The 19,799-nt window shown below is 36.9% G+C and overlaps 1 protein-coding gene across 5 annotated transcripts in view; it reads right to left on the bottom strand.

Moving 5' to 3' along the window:
- UPF2 (UPF2 regulator of nonsense mediated mRNA decay) overlaps positions 1 to 19,799 on the bottom strand; it is a 179,165-nt gene that overhangs the window by 30,778 nt on the left and 128,588 nt on the right. For all 5 annotated transcript variants that reach the window (XM_077169427.1, XM_077169431.1, XM_077169432.1 and 2 more), the window contains 3 exons: positions 12,318 to 12,422; positions 11,926 to 12,024; positions 5,347 to 5,514 (listed from right to left, as the gene is read on the bottom strand). In XM_077169427.1, coding sequence (XP_077025542.1) covers positions 5,347 to 5,514; positions 11,926 to 12,024; positions 12,318 to 12,422 — 372 coding nt within the window. The remainder of the gene's footprint in view (positions 1 to 5,346; positions 5,515 to 11,925; positions 12,025 to 12,317; positions 12,423 to 19,799) is intronic.

Genomic DNA, 19,799 nt, shown 5'->3' with positions numbered 1-19,799 from the left:
TGTGTGAGACTAAAGCAAAAAATGTTTATTTGTTACAAAATTTAGATTTTGACTAGAGTATTTCCTAATATAACTCATGTAGATAGTTTGATTGAATGTCATAAGTACTTGGAATCTCAGGTAGCACATGAGATTTTGTTGGTTTGTCCAGAGTGATGCCCCGATGAATCCCAGAATGATTTGATCAGTGACTGGAAAAGTATTTGCAAGCCCCCTTCGGGGAATGGTGAGAACGGGAAGAAATTCAACTTCCCCAAGTTGAATTCTTGATATTCTCACAAGCAGTGTGGACAACCAAAGCTATAGGCTGGCTGCTCCTCCAGTCTTGGGGTTTGTTCATATGAAACTTAACCCCACAAAAGATAGGTCAAGTCTACTTAAAATTTAGGCCTAAGAGTCACCCCCAAGAGAGCCTCTTTTGTTGCTCAGATGTGGCCTCTCTCTCCAGCTAATATGACCAGCAGTCTCACCACCCTCCCCCTCTCTGAGTGGGACATGACTCCCAGGGGTGTGGACCTTCCTGGCTATGTGGGACAAAGATCCTGGAATGAGCTGAGACTCAGCATCAAAGGACTGAGAAAAATCCTAGAATGAGCTGAGAATTAACATCAAGAGACTGAGAGAACCTTCTCGACCAAAAGGGGGAAGAGTAAAATGAGACAAAGTGTCAATGGCTGAGAGATTCCAAACAGAGTCAAGAGGTTATCCTGGAGGTTTTTCTTATGCATTAAGTAGATGTCACCTTGTTGTTCAAGATGTAGTGGAGAGGCTGGAGGGAATTGCCTGAAAATGTAGTGCTGTGTTCCAGTAGCCATGTTTCTTGATGATGATTGAACAATGATATAGCTTTCACAATGAGACTCTGTGAATGTGAAAACCTTATGTCTGATGCTCCTTTCAGCTACTATATCAACAGAAGAGTAGAACACATGGAATAAAAATAAATAATAGGGGGGACAAATGTTAAAATAAATTCAGTTTGAAATAGTGGTAAATGAAAGCGAGGATAAGGGGTATGGTATGTATTGTTTTTTTTCTCTATTATCATTTTATTCCTTTTTCTGTTGTCTTTTTATTTCTTTTTCTAAATTGATGCAAATGTACTAAGAAATGATGAATATGCAACTATGTGATGATATTAAGAATTACTGATTATATATGTAGAATGGAATTTTTTCTAAATGTTTTGTTTGTTAATTTTTTTCAATTAATAAAGAAAGTTAAAAAAAAAAAAGAATCTCTAGTTTCTTCAACTACTTAGCAGCTTTGTCTTGGTTTCCAGGCCCTTTGACATCCAGGCCTTTCTTTACCTTTGCAAAGAATATAGCATACAGAGGTGGAGGCAAGGCTATGAATTTGGTCTGGCCTGCCCAGAGAACAATGGGGCTATTAAAAAATATTTTTATCCAGGTATCTTCATGCACATACAATCTTTCCCAAGTTTACAATCAATGGTTTACAATATCATCACATAGTTGTATATTCTATATTGTTCAATGACCCATTTTTGGTGGCTTACCTATTATTATTTTAAAATATTTTTATTGAGAAATATCCACAATACAGTCGAAACATATTATACATCCACGGCTCACAACAGCATCACATAGGTGTGTATTCTTCACTATGATAATTTTTAGAACATTTGCATCACTCCAGAAAAAGAAATAAAAAGAACTCATACATCCCATACTCCTTACCCTCCCCCTCATGAACCCACAATATGTCTATCTTTTATTTCACTCTTTTATTTACTTATTTTTTAGTCCTTTTTTGGGGGGTTATCTGCCCACACTGTGGATAAAAGAAGGTTTTCATAATCACGTGGTCACAATCATGTGGTAACTATATAAAAGCTATATAGTTACACAGTCTTCTTTAAGAATCAAAGCTACCAGAACACAGTTCAACAGTTTCAGGAACTTTCTTGTAGCTACTCCAGTACACCATAAACTAAAAAAGGATATCTATATAATTAATAAGAATAACCTCCAGGATAACCTCTTGACCCTGTTTGAAATCTCTCAGCCACTGAGATTTCATTTTGTCTCATTTCTCTCTTCCCTCTTTTGGTCAAGAAGCCTTTCTCATTCCCATAACACCGTTCCTGACTCATGCCCAGAGTGTCAGATCCAATGCTGCCAGGGAGATTTACATCTCTAGGAGTCATGTTCCATGTAGGAGAGAGGGCAGTGAATTCACCTGCCAAGTTGGCTTAGAGAGAGAGGCCACATCTGAGCAATAAAAGAGGTTCTCTGAGGTGACTCTTAGGCATAATTATCAGTATGCTTAGCTTCTCCTTTGCAGGAATAAGCTTCACAGGGGCGAGCCCCAAAATTGAGGGCTCAGTCTACTGAATTGGTTGTCCCCATTGTTTGGGAGAATATCAGGAATTCCCCAGATGGGGAAGTTTAATATTTCCTCCTTTCTCCCCTTTACCCCAAGGGGACTTTCCAAATACTTTTTTATTCTCTGTCCAAATTACTCTGGGATATATCAGGACAACACACTAACCTGAAAGGTGGGTCTCAAACAAGATGGGTCTGAATCCTATTACTGGAGTCTTTTATAGGTGGAGTGAAATTGAGACAGACAAAGAGAAAGCCACAGCAATTAAGAAGCCGAAATCAACGAAACCTGGAAGAGAATGGAGAGACCAGGAGATGCTGCCATGTGCCTTGCCATGTAATAAGCTAAGGAGCAAGAATCACTAGCAGCCAGTCCCAGAATGCCAGTCTTCGGAGGGAAAGCATCACCTTGATGATGCTTTTATGTGGACTTTCTCTTAGCCTCAAAACTGTAAGCAAATAAATTTCCCTTGTTTAATCTGACCTATTTCACAGTATTTGCTTGAGCAACCAAGAAAAACTAAAACAATTGTTTTTCTAATTTCCTTCAGTTCTTTGTTCATGTTTTCCTTTATCTCACTGATCAAATTGAAGTCACGTGACTTAATATCTTTGACCAGGAATTCCAAAGTACTCTGGGCTGCTTCAGTAATGTTTTCCATCAAATCTTTTTTCTCTCCTGTGAGTAGGCCATATTTTCTGGTTTCTTTGAATATTTTTCTGAGTATTATAATGTGGTAATTCTGGAATTTTTGCATGTTGAAGGCTGAAGGTGTCTGTTCTGAATTTTCCCAAACTAGTTTTACAAAGGGTATGTTCCTTATTGCATGCAATCAGCCAGTGACCTGACAAAGATTTCCTTAAATGTCTGTCTCTAGAAAGGGGGGTAAAAAAAAGGGTACTGTCCCTTTTAATCTTCTACTAGATGCCACTACAAGCAGCCGCTGGAGCCCAAGTGTTGACACCAGACCCTCAGAGTACTACCAGACTAATCAAACACATAACCCTAAATACTTGGTGGACAAGGTCTCCACTGCCTGCCCTGGCACTAGCCAGCCATGGCAGAAAGCAGGCCTCTATCTACACAGCCACGCAGGACTGAAGATTGAGAGAGGGTTCCTGGTTCGTGCATGTGGGTCACTCTTGTCTACATCATCAAATATTCCCATGGTGTTTTAAGTCTTTTATCAAGGTCCAGATTTGCAAACAGATAGTTTCAATCAGTTTTTTCAGCTCAATCACTGTTTTGGTGGAGGGAAAAACCTCTAGAGCAACCTACCCCACCATTTTGCATATCACTTCTCTTAATTATTATTTTTTTCTTTTGGCATGGGCAGGCACGGGAAATTGAACCCAGGTCTCCAAAGAATTCTGCCTGCTGAGCCACCGTGGCCTACCCCTTTTAATTATCTTTTGAAACTATCTTTGAGGGCCAAGAAAAGATGGTGATGGGGGAAGAGCTGAGAGATTTAAGAAAATGAAGGAGAACTAAAATGTGACTGTTTAAAAGCTTAACTCGGGGAACTAAGTAGTCCCTAGGTAAAAAAGGCAGAAATGATGGGATTTGAGAACTGGGATTTGAGAACCCTGTTTAACAGTAATGAGCTAGTGCTTCTAGGTGCTCTGAGGAAAGCAATTTTGACAAGCATCTCAGTTTAACGCTAAATTTAGGGGGCCTGACCTCCAAAAAAAAGCCTTCATTTTTTTCAGGGACTGAAAGTGGAGGATGGGGAAGTGGGGAAAAGCCAGAACTCAACCTTGGCCTGAGGGTGGGAGGGGGATGGATTTTCATAAAAGGATAATAACCTCAAAAACCGGAATAGAGAAAAGGCCTATTAACTAAAATAGCAGTCTCCCTCCCTCTCATTGCCCCCTCCCCATCTCAGTTTCCTTCTATTCTCTTACCATGCTTTAATTTCCTTTGTAACACTTTCCTGAAACTGGCATTATGTCTTTCTTTACTGACTACCTGCCAACACTAGAATGAAAGCTTCCAAAGACAATGGTTCACCGCTGTATGCCCTGCATACAGAACTGTGACTGGGTACATAACAGGTAAATGGTAAGTATTGTTAAATGACTGGATCAATGTAGGGACCAGGTAATGGATTTGTATACTAGAAGCTGAGACAGCTACTGTATTTCATGGAATCTAATATTCCATTAATTATAAGATCCACCATTATTTTATAAAGCACTAGGAAAAAAAAGGCTGTTAATTATCACAAGAGTCCATCAACACTAAGAAGGAGTCTGATTTCAGAAATGTTAAAATTTGAAAAAGTTTTAAAGAATTGATGATATATCCCAGAGTTATGCCTGAGGTCTCAGAAACAGGTTTTGCTTTCTTTATAGTACCTTCGCCATCTGCAATTATAACATGTTTATTTGTCTATCTCCCTCACTAGATGTAAGCTCCTTGTGGGCAGGACTTTATCTTGTTCATCACTGTAGTCTTAGCTACAGTAGAATAATATCTGGCACATAATTAATGCTCAATAAATATTTGTTGAATTAATACATGAATGTAAAGTAACAGCTTAGTAGTTGGGGAAATGATTTTTAGGGATCATCTATAAAATGAGAGAAAGAAGGAGGAAGGGATATAAGAATGGAGAAGGATCAGGATATTAACAACCATGTTTGAAGAAAATCTTGGCAACTGAGCATTTTCTTAAGATATATCTGTTGAAATCCAGGTTTCCTACTCTATCCTAAGCTAGCTTATATAAGCCTCCTACTAAAAGATGAACATATATATTCTTACGACACACACAAATTTAAATTTCAAACGCCCATTCCATTAAAAAAATCCATTCTGTGAAAATCAAATGTGTCTTTTATATATATAATGCATACAATTACTTATATCACTAAACACTTTAAAAGTTTCCAATTCTTTTTCCTTTGTAGAGAAAGGATATTTAGAACCTATAAAACCAAGTTCTGTTTATACCTGATAACAATTAGTTGTGAACACTCGCTGACAGGTTCTTACCTGCTGTTTATTGCCTTTTCTTGTTAGCATGACAAATGGCATTGTGTCTGCAGACTCTGCTTCTCCTTCCCCACCACCAAGTGGTGGTCCTTTCCTCAGCTGGCTTTTGAGGTGCAAAGGAATAGCAACATCAAGTTGGTGCACTTTCACAGATTCGCCACTTCGTTGCTTAAAGACAGAAATTTTTAAGTATATAAATACTATAAGATACATACAGATATATGTAAATATAAACTGTGAACAATTAATTCAGTACTATATTTTCTTGAAACACAACAATCATTATAGCCACAGTAACCATTCTGAAACAAAATGATACAGAATATTTCTCCCTGACTACCTACAACCCTTTCATATGGTTTGATGATCTGGCTTCTGTGTATTATTTCAGACTCTCCCAAGCACATAAAGATTCAGGTTCTTCTTAATCTCCCTCACTTCCTCAAATGCCCTGTATTCTCATTCTCTCAGCTTCCAAGCCACCACAGACGCTTCTTCAGACTAAGACAAGAAATCTTTTTGTCATACTCACGGCACACTGTAGATTTTACTTCTTAATTACCATGATGTATCATAAGTGTCTGTTTTTCTCTCTGAATACCCCCACCAGACTAGGAGGGCTCACCATGAATTTGCCCTTTCCCTAGCATTTTCTAAGAATACTTTGAGTAGCAGGTACTCAATAAATATTTGAGAATAAATAGAATCTATTAGCATTGAGAGTAATTTCTCGGCTGGTATTATAAGTTATGTTTAGCATTTACAATGGACTTAACCAATTAATTACACAAACCTTCAGTGAGGACTTACTGTGTTATGGGCTTGGAGATATTAATATTTAAAAAACTTAGTCTCTATCTTCAAAGAACTCATAAACTTCAGACAGTTATAAATATACATGTATATCAGAGGTTTATACAATCTGTGCTGAGATTGGAGTGACTATATGTGCCTGTTCGGATTTCATGGAAGGTGAATGGAAATGGCACATTTGAAAATGTTAAAGTCTTCATATAAATTGTTCCAAGCAGGTAGCAAGAGAGGCAATATAGAGGAAATTCAGAAAGGAAAAAAAGATGCAAAAGCAAGGACTTGGAACAGAACAGTATGTTTAGGGAACTGCAAATAATTTTCTGTCTGAAGAATAGACAGAACTCAAATGAGTTGAGCACAATTGTTCAAAGCTAAGAAGGTAATGCTGAATGGTCTTGAATGGTGCTCTTCACTACAATTTAAATAGTCTTTTGATATGGGTCCCACATATTCATGAGATTTGCAAAGCAAACAAAATGATAATAAATGTGTGTGGTTTTATGGTTTTTATTTATTCATCTCAAATTTTTTACAATCTGCTTAAAGTCTTCCCAGGTTTCTAAGATTTATAAAGATCTGAAAGGTCCATTTTAAATGAATCTTGATTTTTGAATTTTTTTTTTCCCTGATTACAAAATTAAGATACCATCTTTGTAAAACAAATGCAAAGATGTTTTAGAAAGTGTTTCCATACTTATCCTTCTGCCACCTTATCCTGTCCCACCTACCTAAAACTGCAAACACTATATACTGTTCTTTAAAAACTAGGTCCTTAAAGCAAAAAATGTTTATTTGGTACAAAATTTATATTTTGACTAGTGCATTCCCTAATATAACTTATGTAACATGACAGCTTAATTGAACACCATAAGTACATTGAACCTTGAGCAGGACAAGAGATTTTGTTGGCTTGTTCACAGTGATGCCCCGATAAATCCCAGAGTGATTTGATCAGTGAGTGGAAAAGTATTTGCAAAGTCCCCTTTGGGGAATGGTGAGAATGGGGGAAAATTCAACCTTCCCAAGTTGAATTCTTGATATTCTCACAAGCAGTGTGGACAACCAAAGCTATAGGCTGAGCCCCCAGTCTTGGGGTTTGTTCATATGAAACTTAACCCCACAAAGGATAGGTCAAGCCTACTTAAAATTGTGCCTAAGAGTCACCCCCAAGAGAACCTCTTTTGTTGCTCAGATGTGGCCTCTCTCTCCAGTCAGCACAACAAGCAAACTCACCACCCTCCCCCTCTCTGCGTGGGACATGACTCCCAGGGGTGTGGACCTTCCTGGCAACATGGGACAGAAATCCTAGAATGAGCTGAGACTCAACATCAAGGGATTGAGAAAAATTCTAGAACGACCTGAGACTCAGCAGCAAGGGGTTGAGAAAACCTTCTCAAACAAAAGGGGGAAGAGTGAAATGAGACAAAGTGTCAATGGCTGAGAGATTCCAAACAGAGTCAAGAGGTTATCCTGGAGGTTATTCTTACGCATTAAGTAGGTATCACCTTGTTATTCAAGATGTGATGGAGAGGCTGGAGGGAACTGCCTGAAAATGTAGAGCTGTGTTCCAGTAGCCATGTTCCTTGAAGATGACTGTATAATGATATAGCTTTCACAATGTGACTGTGTGATTGTGAAAACCTTGTGTGTGATACTCCTTTTATCTACCTTGTCAACAGATGAGTAGAACATATGGAATAAAAATAAATAATAGGAGGAACAAATGTTAAAATAAATTTAGTTTGAAATGCTAGTGATCAGTGAAATCGAGGGGTAAGGGGTATGGTATGTATAACCTTTTTTTTTTTCTGTTTTCGTTTTATTTCTTTTTCTGTTGTCTTTTTCTTTTTCTGAATTGATGCGAATGCTCTAAGAAATGATGAATATGCAACTAAGTGATGATATTGTGAATTACTGATTATATATGTAGAACAGAATGATCACATGTTAATGCTTTAGTTCGTTTGTTAAATTTTTAATAAATAAATAATTAATTAAAAAAGAGGTATATATAAAAAAAAAAAGAATAGCTAGAAGGAAATACCTGAAACTGTTGAACTGTCATCCAGTAGTCTTGGTTCTTAAAGATGATTGTATAACTATACAGTCTTTATGGTGTGACTGTTTGTGAAAATCTGTGACTGATACTCCCTTTATCTAGTAGATGAAAACCTTGTGACTAACACTCCTTTTATCCACGTAGATGAATAACAAAATAAAGACAAAAAAAAATAATAGGGGGGATAAGGTGTATGGGATGTTTTGGGTGTTCTTTATTTTAATTTTAATTTTTTTTGAATAATAAAAATGTTCTAAAATTGAAAAAAAATCCTTTGTCTTGGGCATCTTTATATTTGAGGATATGTAAATTTAACTATAAGATGTTATTTATTTAACTAATCCCCTACTGATGGAACCCTAGGACTTTAAAAAAAATTACAATGTAACATCTTTGTATATTTAACTTTATGTACATAGAGAGAACCACTGACTAAAGATATATTTTTTTATCAAAGGCATGCCCACTTGATAGGGTTACCAAATTTCCCTCCAAAAAGGCTAGACAGATTTACATTTACCCAAATGTAGATGTTTACATACACACGGCCAGCAGGTACTACCACTTTTTAAATCTTAATATCTCATGGTCTGTTAAGCGAAAAAGGCTCATTTAAATTTGCATATCTTTGATTATTAGTGAGGTTTAGCATGACTTTACCTATTATCTTTCACTCATTAAAAAAAAGTATTTCATTTTTTCTCATTGGTTTACAGGCTTTCTAGCTATATTATAGATATTATCCCTTTGTTAAGTAGGATATACATTTTTTTTCTCGTTTGTCCTTTCTTATGGTACTCTTTGCTGGAAGGCAATACAGCAAAATGGTTGAGAAAAGAGGCTACCATGTAATAGCTATGTGACCTTCAGCAAGTTTCTTGTCTTACTAAGCCCCCTTTCCTTAACTCAAAAGTGGAAATACTAACAGTGTCTATCATCACTGCATGAAGAATAAATGTAAAGCCTTTAGTCCAGTGCTTAATAGGCTTAGCAATTATTAAGATACCTGACAGATTTGCAATTAGTTCTGTTGTGGAAATAAAATAGAAATCCAGCCCTTATTTTTTGGTTTCTGACCACTGTTGAATAATCCATTTCCTCACAACAGATCTGAGATGTTATCTTTATCATATGTTAAATACCATGTTTTAGGTCTAGTTTGGACTCTCCTCTGTTTCACTAATCTTTCTACTCCTGTGACAAATTATTCTTGAACATTTAAAATGTTTTAGTATCTTATAGAGTATTTCATCCCTCATTTGCCAGAAAATTTCCCCCATTCTACTTATTTCTAAAGATATTTTTAAGAATAATTTTGTTGTATTCATTATATATTTTCCTTGCTACTCTCTTCTCCCTGAAAAAAGATTCTCCTCATGGGTGACAATTAGGATTGCAATAAATTTAAGGGTCTGATTTATGGAGAATCAATATCTTTACAATACTGAGTCTTCCAAAAACAAGTTCATCAAAAGGAAGAGACTGAACAGCTTTTCATTTTGGGTATTTTATTATGTTTAAAAATTATGGATTTACAGGGGATTGATTTTTTTCTCCAGTTCACTAGGCACATCTGCAAAACAGTAATTCAAACTTCCCTCTTCTCTGATCATAACTTTCAGTCCTTGCAGCTCACTTCTTCAAGAACTATCAATAGCAGCAATTGTTGGACCAATCAAGAGCGCTGTTCTTCATCATCACCTTTCTACTGTTTTCTAAATGTTGGGGTTCCTCAAGTCTTCTCTTCTTTCTTCACACACTACTCCTCTGCATGTATCCAAGGCTGCAAATACACTTTAACTGCCACATTTATGTTTTGATCTTCAGGCCTCTTCTGATCTCGCAACACTTCCATCTTCACAACTCACAGACTCAAACTTAACATGGCCAAAGCAGAGCTCATGCTCACTCTTCCTTTGTCTTCTGTCACTGACATTAACCAATGGCCCAAACTGGAAGATGGAGGATCACCCCTGACTCCTCCTCCCCCACCCCCCTCCAATCATGCATCCAATCTGTGCTAACCTCCTAAAACAGCTTTCAAATCCAGTTTCTTTCACCTGTGTGAGAACAGTGCCCTGCCACTACCCTAGATAAGGTACTGTTATCTCTCACAATGGCCCCCAAATGGTCCCCCCATTCTGGGTCTTGCCCTAGTCTGAAGCACCTTCACAAGGGACTGTATCACTCCATTCTTGAGGAGGCTTTGGTGTCCTATTACAGCTCTCCACAGACTGTTTTATTAATGCTGGCCTTCTTTTAGTTTTTCCAATCCGACAGCAACCTGGCACACACTGCTCCTCCTACACGCCCCCAATTTTTCACTTAGATTTCTTCATCTCACCTTATCATTACAGCTAAAGAAGACCCCTCCCTTACTCTCTACCAAAGCATTCTATTCTTGTAGTTCCTTAGCATTTATCACAATGTGAAATTATGTATGTTTGCCTGTTCACTTGATATTTATCTTCCCCACAAAACTACTTTCTTTAAGGGAAGAAATATGTCTGTTTTGTTCACTACTTTACACTGAGCTTGATGTTGAGCACACAGTAGGTGCCTAATAAACATCTGCTAAGTGAATGAATTACAAAGTAAATAACTACTGATTCTTAAGACAGGAAATATTTCTTTAGCAAGTAAACTTTCTTCTCCTTAAAGGGATTAGAGTGATTATGTTTTTAATTATTTGATGACTTTGAGCTCCCAAATGACATGAAATTAAGATTTCACATGCTAAAATCTTTATGGAACAATGAAGAAACATTTTCACATGTGCAGAAAGAAGCAGTTTGGCTTGATATACCTATATATTTGTACTTCATCATAACTGTTGGCTTTTGCAGCATCAAGGAAAGTAAAATTCAATATTAATTCTCTAAAGGATTACCCCACCATCATATAAACACTGTCAATACCTTCTCTCTTAAAAACAATCCTCTCTTTGAAATCTCTGATCTTCTCCAGCTATCTCCCTATTTCTTTTCCCTCTATAGTAAAACTCCTCAAAAGATTTATCTATATCCAGTAGCTTCCCTTCCTCTCTTCCTATTCTCCCTTGAACCCACCACACATGGGGTTTCCATTCATTTCATCAAACAAAACCACTGTTTTCAAGTCATCAAAAAGTTTATCAGCTGCTTTATATAGAAGGCTGAAGTAAAGAAATTTTATTTAGAAATTTTACCCCTGACTATATAAAGTCACTCTCAATTACTGAAAATATTAAAAAAAAAAATCTATTTGGAGCTTTTAATAAAATCCAGTGTACTAATGTTATGACTAATTAAACAGTTTACATGTTTAAACATTAAACAACCAATATTTGTTAAATATTTACACATCTGTTACCCAAATAATAAATCAAACTTAAGAATTTACTAAATAAATTTCCCCAAATACTCCTCTTCTACAAAGCTTGACTCCTAAACAATCTGGGGAAAAAAAAAAAGGTATTGGAAATAAAGAAAGATATGACTTGAGACAGAAAAGGCCCAGAAATTACTCTGTACTAAATCTTAAATTTATTGCATTCTCTCTCATTTCACTTCACAGAGATGGGCAAATCAGAACATACTCTAACAAAACAGGAAAACACTACTCCAGGGGAGCTGGCTGAATGCAGAGATCTTCACATTAACCAGAATTTAACATGCTGTAATATTTTGTACTGAGAAGATTCTTCGAAACAGAGCAAAATCGAATACCTGAAGATTTTCTAGCATCATTTTATCCAGAGCTTGAATAAAGTCCTCATCCTCTACACAAGGTATATGTTTAAGTCCACCACCTTTAATCATTACCTCCTGTGAAAACAAGAACATGAGACCCGAAATTTTAGTTGTAATGTTTTGAATGGCAAAGCCATTTTGTATAGATAAGTTGTTTGGCATAATTCAAGGAATAAGTCATTAATAGACACTATTATTAAATGTTAAAAGAACTTGTTGATAAAGAAAAAGGACTTAAGAAAACAAATTAAAAATGAATTCCCAAAAAGATATTTTTCAGTAATTAAATACAACTTCAGTGGTTAAAATGTCAAATACGATAAAAATGTTGAACAATTTCAAAAAACAAAGTTTTCAGCCATACGTACAGTATTCTCTTCATCGGTTTCATTCTCCTTATTGGAATCAGTAAGGTAATCTGTATTCTCTTCCTCTTCTTCCTCTCCTTCATCATCATCATTATCAGAACCCTCCTGAAATTATTTAATATTAGTGGAAGAATAAAACACTCTGAAAAAAGTTACTATACTTTACAGGCCTTAAAAATATTTTAAAACTTCTAATTGTTTATTACTCTCAAGTTTCAGCCTTCTGTGTTGTCTGTTTACTTTGGCAAGGCAAAGTCAGTTGGGAACGTTCACTAAATACCAAGAGATGAAACCCAATTCACTATATTACGCTGATCTAATAATACAAAGACCCTTTGTAGAAACTCTTCCTTGAATTCCACAGAGAATGAGTTTCCTGAATCTTTTGTATTTTTCTCCCCTGAAACTTAGCTCTCAAGAGACTGAATTTCTCATAATAGTTCTTTTATATTTGTCTAATTTTGCAATGAAAATCAATACACAGTTAAAATTTAACAACCTTACCAGCTGAAAACACTGATACAGCATTATATTTTACAAAGCATTTCAGTTTGGAAGGTGTACTCCCATACTTCATTTTGTTTTATCTCCACAACTCTAAAGTTAGAAGGGTAAGCTTTATTTTTCCCATTTTTAAACATGAAGAAACTGAGGCTCAGAAAAGTTAAGTAACTTGCCAAGGATGCAAGTAAAAGAGTTAAGATGTTCTGCTTCCTCTAACTGGTCACTTTCAAGCACTTCTCCCCATCCTCCCCAGTTAGCAGTCGCCTTCTTTAGATAAGCTGAAATTGTTTCCAAAAAGAAGACTGGCCAGATCCCCAAAATATTTTCAAAGAGGCACAAAACACACAATGGGGCTCCATCTGTTTACCTTTCTACCCCAATAACCCAATTCATACTGACATGGGTCCTTAAGAGGTTAAAAAACAGTACACTAAAGCAAGCTGCTTCTCATTTGTGCCCAGAGAACTGGGAAATTATTCCTAAGTGAAAACAAATGATTTAAATTTGTTATAATATTTTAAATGGCTGTAGCAATTAATTCCCAAAACCAAGGAGTGTATTGCTACTTACTATGAACAGAACTGGGCAGACATTTTTCTAATTTCGAAAATGTAAGCATTTTGAGAGGATACATAAATGCATTAACTTTTCTTCCAAATGTATTCATTTTGTCAGCCATTCTTTAATTCATAATTAGATTTGTAATAGAGATGCTCTTAAATTTGCCCGTGAAATATTTAATTTATTAACACTGTAAACATATTTCTATTCAAAAACTAAACTGTAATGCATTAACCTTTTTTCCTTTACTTTTTATATTACTCCAGCAACATAATATGCATTAATTCTGAAATTAGAATGTCAACAAGAACTTCATTGGTCCTAATTCCACTATACGCTGATATTATAATCTGTGAAATTAAAAAGTGGTCAATGGACCACAACAAATCTAAGCTAGCTAGGGAAAGCACAGTGTAAGTCAAACTGCCGGAGTTGAAATATTAGATCTGCACTTAGTACTATGAGATCTTGGGCAAATCATTTAACTCACTATGGCTTACTTTCTCACATTACCTTGTGAAGTACTATGAGAAATGGTGATATAACACAGTACGTAGGACAATGACTGAATAATAAATGCTGGATACATATTGTGATTATAAAGGTTGTATTTCTGTTGATAAATTATATAAATGCTACAGAAAATTAAGAGTTTCATCTGAAGAACACTTTAATTTAAAGTCATTTAATTTATATAGCTAATATTTAGGAGAAACTATTTTGGTTGGTAGGTGCTAAGGATTACTGCAAAAGGCCACATGGAGCTTTAAAAAGTGGTGGAATAAGATGGCCATGGAATAGTAGCATTTTTCTGAAGAGATGAACTCTAGCATTTTCTTTCTCAGTTGAAGCAAACTGTTGTAGAATATCCTCCACTGCTCTTTTAACTTCATAATCGCATTTTCCTTCTTTAAGAATTCTCTACATTATATCTGGAGAATAATCATGGTAGGGTGGTCCTGAGGTAGAGAAGAAGCTATTCCACTCTTATCTCCCTTAAAGTAAACCACACCTTTCTTGCTCTGACCAGGCAAAGCCATATGAATTCTCCAAAGGACATTTTGCCTGTACTTTAATTAACCAGATTCATATACATCATGCACAATATTCCCTTTGCAACTGTAAAGTAAGCAATGGTTAAAAAAGATACACGCCTGAGACTGTGGGAAGATGACAGAGTAGGAAACTCCAGGAATGAGTCCCTCCATCAGAACGATTATTAAGCAGGCAGGAACTGACTGCAGGGACTGACTGCATCAACTATTTTGAAACTCCACAGTATAGTAGGGCACTGTACAGCAGCCAGGGAAGAGGAGGAAAAGGCTGGTAAATACCAGCAAATTGTTCTTTCTGTGTAGCAGTTACCATCACCCACCCTACACTCTTGCAGAACGCAGACGTCACTGTGGCTGGTCCCCAGAGTTGCTTAATCGGGCCAGAAAGGGGCATAAAAATCAAGTTCCCCAACATCTGGTGAGTGGGGGAGAGAAGTATGTGTGCCAATCAGTGGTAACTGCTTTTGATTAGCTACTTCAACCCCCTAGGGCAGACTCTAAGGGGGCCACTATTCCAACCTGGTCAAAAGATTTTTGACAAGGGGGCAAAGATCACTCAAATGGGAAAGAATAGTTTCTACAAACAAATGTTGCTGGGAAAATTGCTTCTCCATTTGCAAAAGAAAGGAGGACACCTACCTCACAAATCATACAAAAATCAATTTAAAATGGATCAAAGACCTAAATATAAGGGCAGATCTATAAAACTTCTACAAGAAAATGTAGAGAAGCATCTTCAGGACCGTGAGTTGGGCAATGACTTCATAGACTTCATACCCAAAGCACAAGCAACAAAAAAAACAGAGAAGTGGAACTTTATCAAAATTAAAAACTTTTGACTTCCGGGTCAAGATGGCGGCTTAACAACGTGCACGTTTTAGTTTGTCCTCCAGAACAACTACTAAATAACCAGAAATAGTACAGAACAGCTCCTGGGGCCACGTCAGTGACCAGACACACAGCGTACCCCAGTCTGGACCAGCTGGACCGGCTATGAGCACCGCCCAGAACCGTGAGTTCCCAAAGCTGCGGCGGCCAGTGCCCCTCCCCCACAGGCCGCTCCTCAGAGGGGAAAGGAAAGGACTTTACCAGCAGCAGGGACTGGGCACAATCAAATGCCAATTGTGGAACTAATTAACAAATTCTGACTACTGAAAATAGGCCCCCAGCTTAGGTGAACCTGATCAAAGTGGAGGTTGCTCATTTTTGCCCTGGCGCCAGGGGGCAGGACTGACAGAAAAAGGGGAAAAAAAAAAAGGAAACAGAGGTTTTTGTGGCTGTTTATCTACAAAGGCTTGACTGCCTCTGGATACAGCAGCAGGACTTTTCAGGCTGTAACTGCCCCAGGCATAGGCAGAAGTGAGTTCTTTTGGGGGCTTGTCTGTAGCTTGTGCCTTCCCCAGGGGAGGGGTGAAGCCCAACTCAGGTGGAATTCCTCCATCAAGGAATTTAGACCCCAGGGCTTGGTAATTTGAAGCCATTAAAACCAGCCTACAACCTCTCCTCTGTCTCCACCATGCCCCCAGCAGGGAGAGTCTGCCAAAGTTAAAGGTACCGCATCATCTTATGCTGGTGGGACCTGTAGTCAGACAAGCACCACATACTAGGCAGGATAAGAAAAATAGAGTCCAGAGACTTCACAGGAAAGTCTTTCAACCTGCTGGGTCTCACCCTCAGGGAAAATGGACGCAGGTGACTCTTTCCTCCTCATAGGAGGCCAGTTTGGTCTGGGAAAATCTGGCTGGGGTATATAATATCTAAGTAGACCCTCCTAAGTGTGTGGGGGGGAAAGGCACCACACAAGCAGGGCAAGAAACAAGAAAACAAGAACTGAAAAATTCTCCTCTATGGAACAAAACTTAAGCTAAAGGTCCAGATAAAGCTGAACGGAATGTCAAAGAACAGACAACAAATTCATCCAGCAAGAAAACCCTAGATAAAAGAAGTGAAAGCAATCTCCAGAATAAACTAATTAAGGTAATTAAATGCCTAGATGCCATCAAAAAATAACAAATCACACTAGGAAAATTGAAGATATGGCCCAGTCAAAGGAACAAACCAACAATTCAAATGACATACAGGAGCTGAAACAATTAATTCAGAATGTACAAACAGACATGGAAAACCTCATCAAAAACCAAATCAATGAATTGAGGAAGATAGAAATAGGGTGAGATATTGGGTAATTGGAGCTGAAGGGATACAGATTGTGCAACAAGACTGAACATAAAAACTCAGAAATGGACAGCACAGAACTACCTAACTGTAATGTAATTATGTTAAAACACTGAATGAAGCTGCATGTGAGAATGACAGAGGGAGGAGGGTTGGGGACATAAATGAAATCAGAAAGAAAGATAGATGGTAAAGATCGAGATGGTATAATCTAGGAATGCCTGGAGTGTATAATAATAGTGAAATGTACAATGTACAAGTTTTAAAAATGTTTTTGCATGAGGAAGAACAAAGGAATGTCATTACTGCAGGGTGCTGAAAATAGATGATAATTAATACTTTAAAATGTCACCTTATGTGTGAAACTAAAGCAAAAAATGTTTATTTGTTACAAAATTTATATTTTGACTAGAGCATTTCTTAATATAACTCATGTAGATAGTTTGATTGAATGTCATAAGTACTTGGAATCTCAGGTAGGACATGAGATTTTGTTGGTTTGTCCAGAGTGATGCCCCGATGAATCCCAGAGTGATTTGATCAGTGACTGGAAAAGTATTTGCAAGCCCCCTTCGGGGAATGGTGAGAGTGGGGAGAAATTCAACTTCCCCAAGTTGAATTCTTGGTATTCTCACAAGCAGTGTGGACAACCAAAGTTATAGGTTGAGCCCCAGTCTTGGGGTTTGTTCACATGAAACTTAACCCCACAAAAGATAGGTCAGGTCAAGTCTACTTAAAATTTAGGCCTAAGAGTCACCCCCAAGAGAGCCTCTTTTGTTGCTCAGATGTGGCCTCTCTCTCCAACTAATATGATGAGCAGTCTCACCACCCTCCCCCTCTCTGCGTGGGACATGACTCCCAGGGATGTGGACCTTCCTGGCAATGTCGGACAGAGATCCTGGAATAAGCTGTACTCAGCATCAAGGGACTGAGAAAAAACCTAGAATGAGCTGAGAATTAACATCAAGGGATTGAGAGAACCTTCTCGACCAAAGGGGGAAGAGTGAAATGAGACTAAGTGTCAATGGCTGAGAGATTCCAAACAGAGTTGAGAGGTTATCCTGGAGGTTATTCTTGTGCATTAAGTAGATATCACCTTTTTGTTCAAGATGTAGCGGAGAGGCTGGAGGGAACTGCTTGAAAATGTGGAGCTGTGTTCCAGTAGTCATGTTTCTTGATGATGATTGAACAATGATATAGCTTTCACAATGAGACTCTGTGAATGTGAAAACCTTGTGTCTGATGCTCCTTTTAGCTACTATATCAACAGAAGAGTAGAACATATGGAATAAAAATAAATAATAGGGGGAACAAATGTTAAAATAAAGTTAGTTTGAAATGCTAGTTGTAAATGAAAGCAAGGGATAAGGGATATGGTATGTATAATCTTTTTTTTCCTCTGTTATCGTTTTCTTTCTTTTTCTGTTGTCTTTTTATTTCTTTTTCTAAATCGATGCAAATGTTCTAAGAAATGATGAATATGCAACTATGTGATGATATTAAGAATTACTGATTGTATATGTAGAATGGAATGATATCTTAATGTTTTGTTTGTTAATTTTTTTAATTAAAAAAGTTAAAAAAAAATTTTAAAAAATTAAAAACTTTTGCGCATCAAAGAACTTTATCATGACAGTATAATGACAATCTATATAATAGGAGAAAATATTTGGAAACCAAATATCCAATAAGTGCTTAATATACCATATTAAGAATATACAGAATATACAAAGAAATCCTACAACTCAACAACAAAAAGACAAACAACTCAATTTAAAAAATGGCAAATGACTTGAACAGTCATTTCTCCAGAGAAGATAGACGGATGGCCAAAAAGCACATGACAAAATGTTCAACATTATTAGCCATCAGGGAAATGCAAATTAAAACCACAATGAGATATTATTTCACATCCACCACAATGACTACGATTTAAACAATTCTCAATAGGATGTTGAGAAATAGGAACACTCATTCAGTGCTGGTGGGAATGTAAAATGGCACAACCACTTTGGAAGACAGTTTGGTAGTTCCTCAGAAAGTTAAGTACAGAATTACTGTATGACATGGCAATCCCACTTCTAGGTATATACCCAAAGAAATTAAAAGTGGGGACTCAAACAGATACTTGTACATCAGCGTTCATAGCAGCATTATTCACAGTTCTCAAAAAGATGGAAGCAACCCAAGTGTTCATCAACTGATAAATGGATAAACAAAATGCATTATATATACACAATGGCACATTATTCAGCCATAAGAAATGATACACGTGACAACATGGGTGAACTTGAAGACCTCACATTGAGTGAAATAAGCCAGATGCAAAAAGGACAAATACTGTATAATTTCACTGATATAATTAGAATAAGCAAATTCATAGAATCAGAATCTAGAAAATAGGATACCAGAAGACAGGGTGGAGATAGGGAATAAGGAGTTAAGGTTTAAAATGGTATCTTTAATGAGTCTTGGATGCATTAACTGAGAAATAGACTGGCGAACAAAGGGATATACTTGTGAACAAATGTGCTACTACAAACAAGGAACAAAATTGTGAGGCAAGCATCGATGTAAATGAACATATGGGACATTTGGTGAGGCAAAATAAGCCAGAAACAAAAGAACAACAATGGCAAGGTAACATTTATATAATTTATCAACAGACTTAGAAAATGCTTACAAGAAAACAGAGTCCTAGATTGTAAGCTTTTATAGCAGACACATTCAGGCCAGAGTGGTAATTATTATTTCTGGCTCCCAAGAGGCTTTTATAGATATAAAACCTGATATTTAGAGATAAGAATGAAGCCAATCAGATTGGGGTTAAAGTAATTCAGAACACAGGGGTAAGGAAGACAATGTATAATAGAATGTAACACGTTCACTGATGTGGTTTCAGATTCCAAATAGCAACTAACCTTTAAAAAACTACTACTGTGGGTGACACCATCTATGGCAGTTATTCTTTGTTCCACAAAGAATCAGTGCAAACTATGTGATGATATTGTGAATTACTGATTATATATGTAGAACAGAATGATCAAAAATTACGAATGTTTGTGTTTGTTTGGTGTTTTTTGGTATTTTTAAAAAAATTAAAAAATTAATAATAATAATAAAAAAATTGCAGCGACCTGGCACTAGAATGCTGCAGTCTTTGGGGAGAAAGTGTGGCCTTCCTGAT

This window comes from Tamandua tetradactyla, chromosome 7 (genome assembly GCF_023851605.1).
Source record: "Tamandua tetradactyla isolate mTamTet1 chromosome 7, mTamTet1.pri, whole genome shotgun sequence".
NCBI lineage: Eukaryota > Metazoa > Chordata > Mammalia > Pilosa > Myrmecophagidae > Tamandua > Tamandua tetradactyla.
The sequence above is the reverse complement of the archived record's forward strand: the minus strand, read 5'-3'. Positions and strand labels throughout refer to the sequence as shown.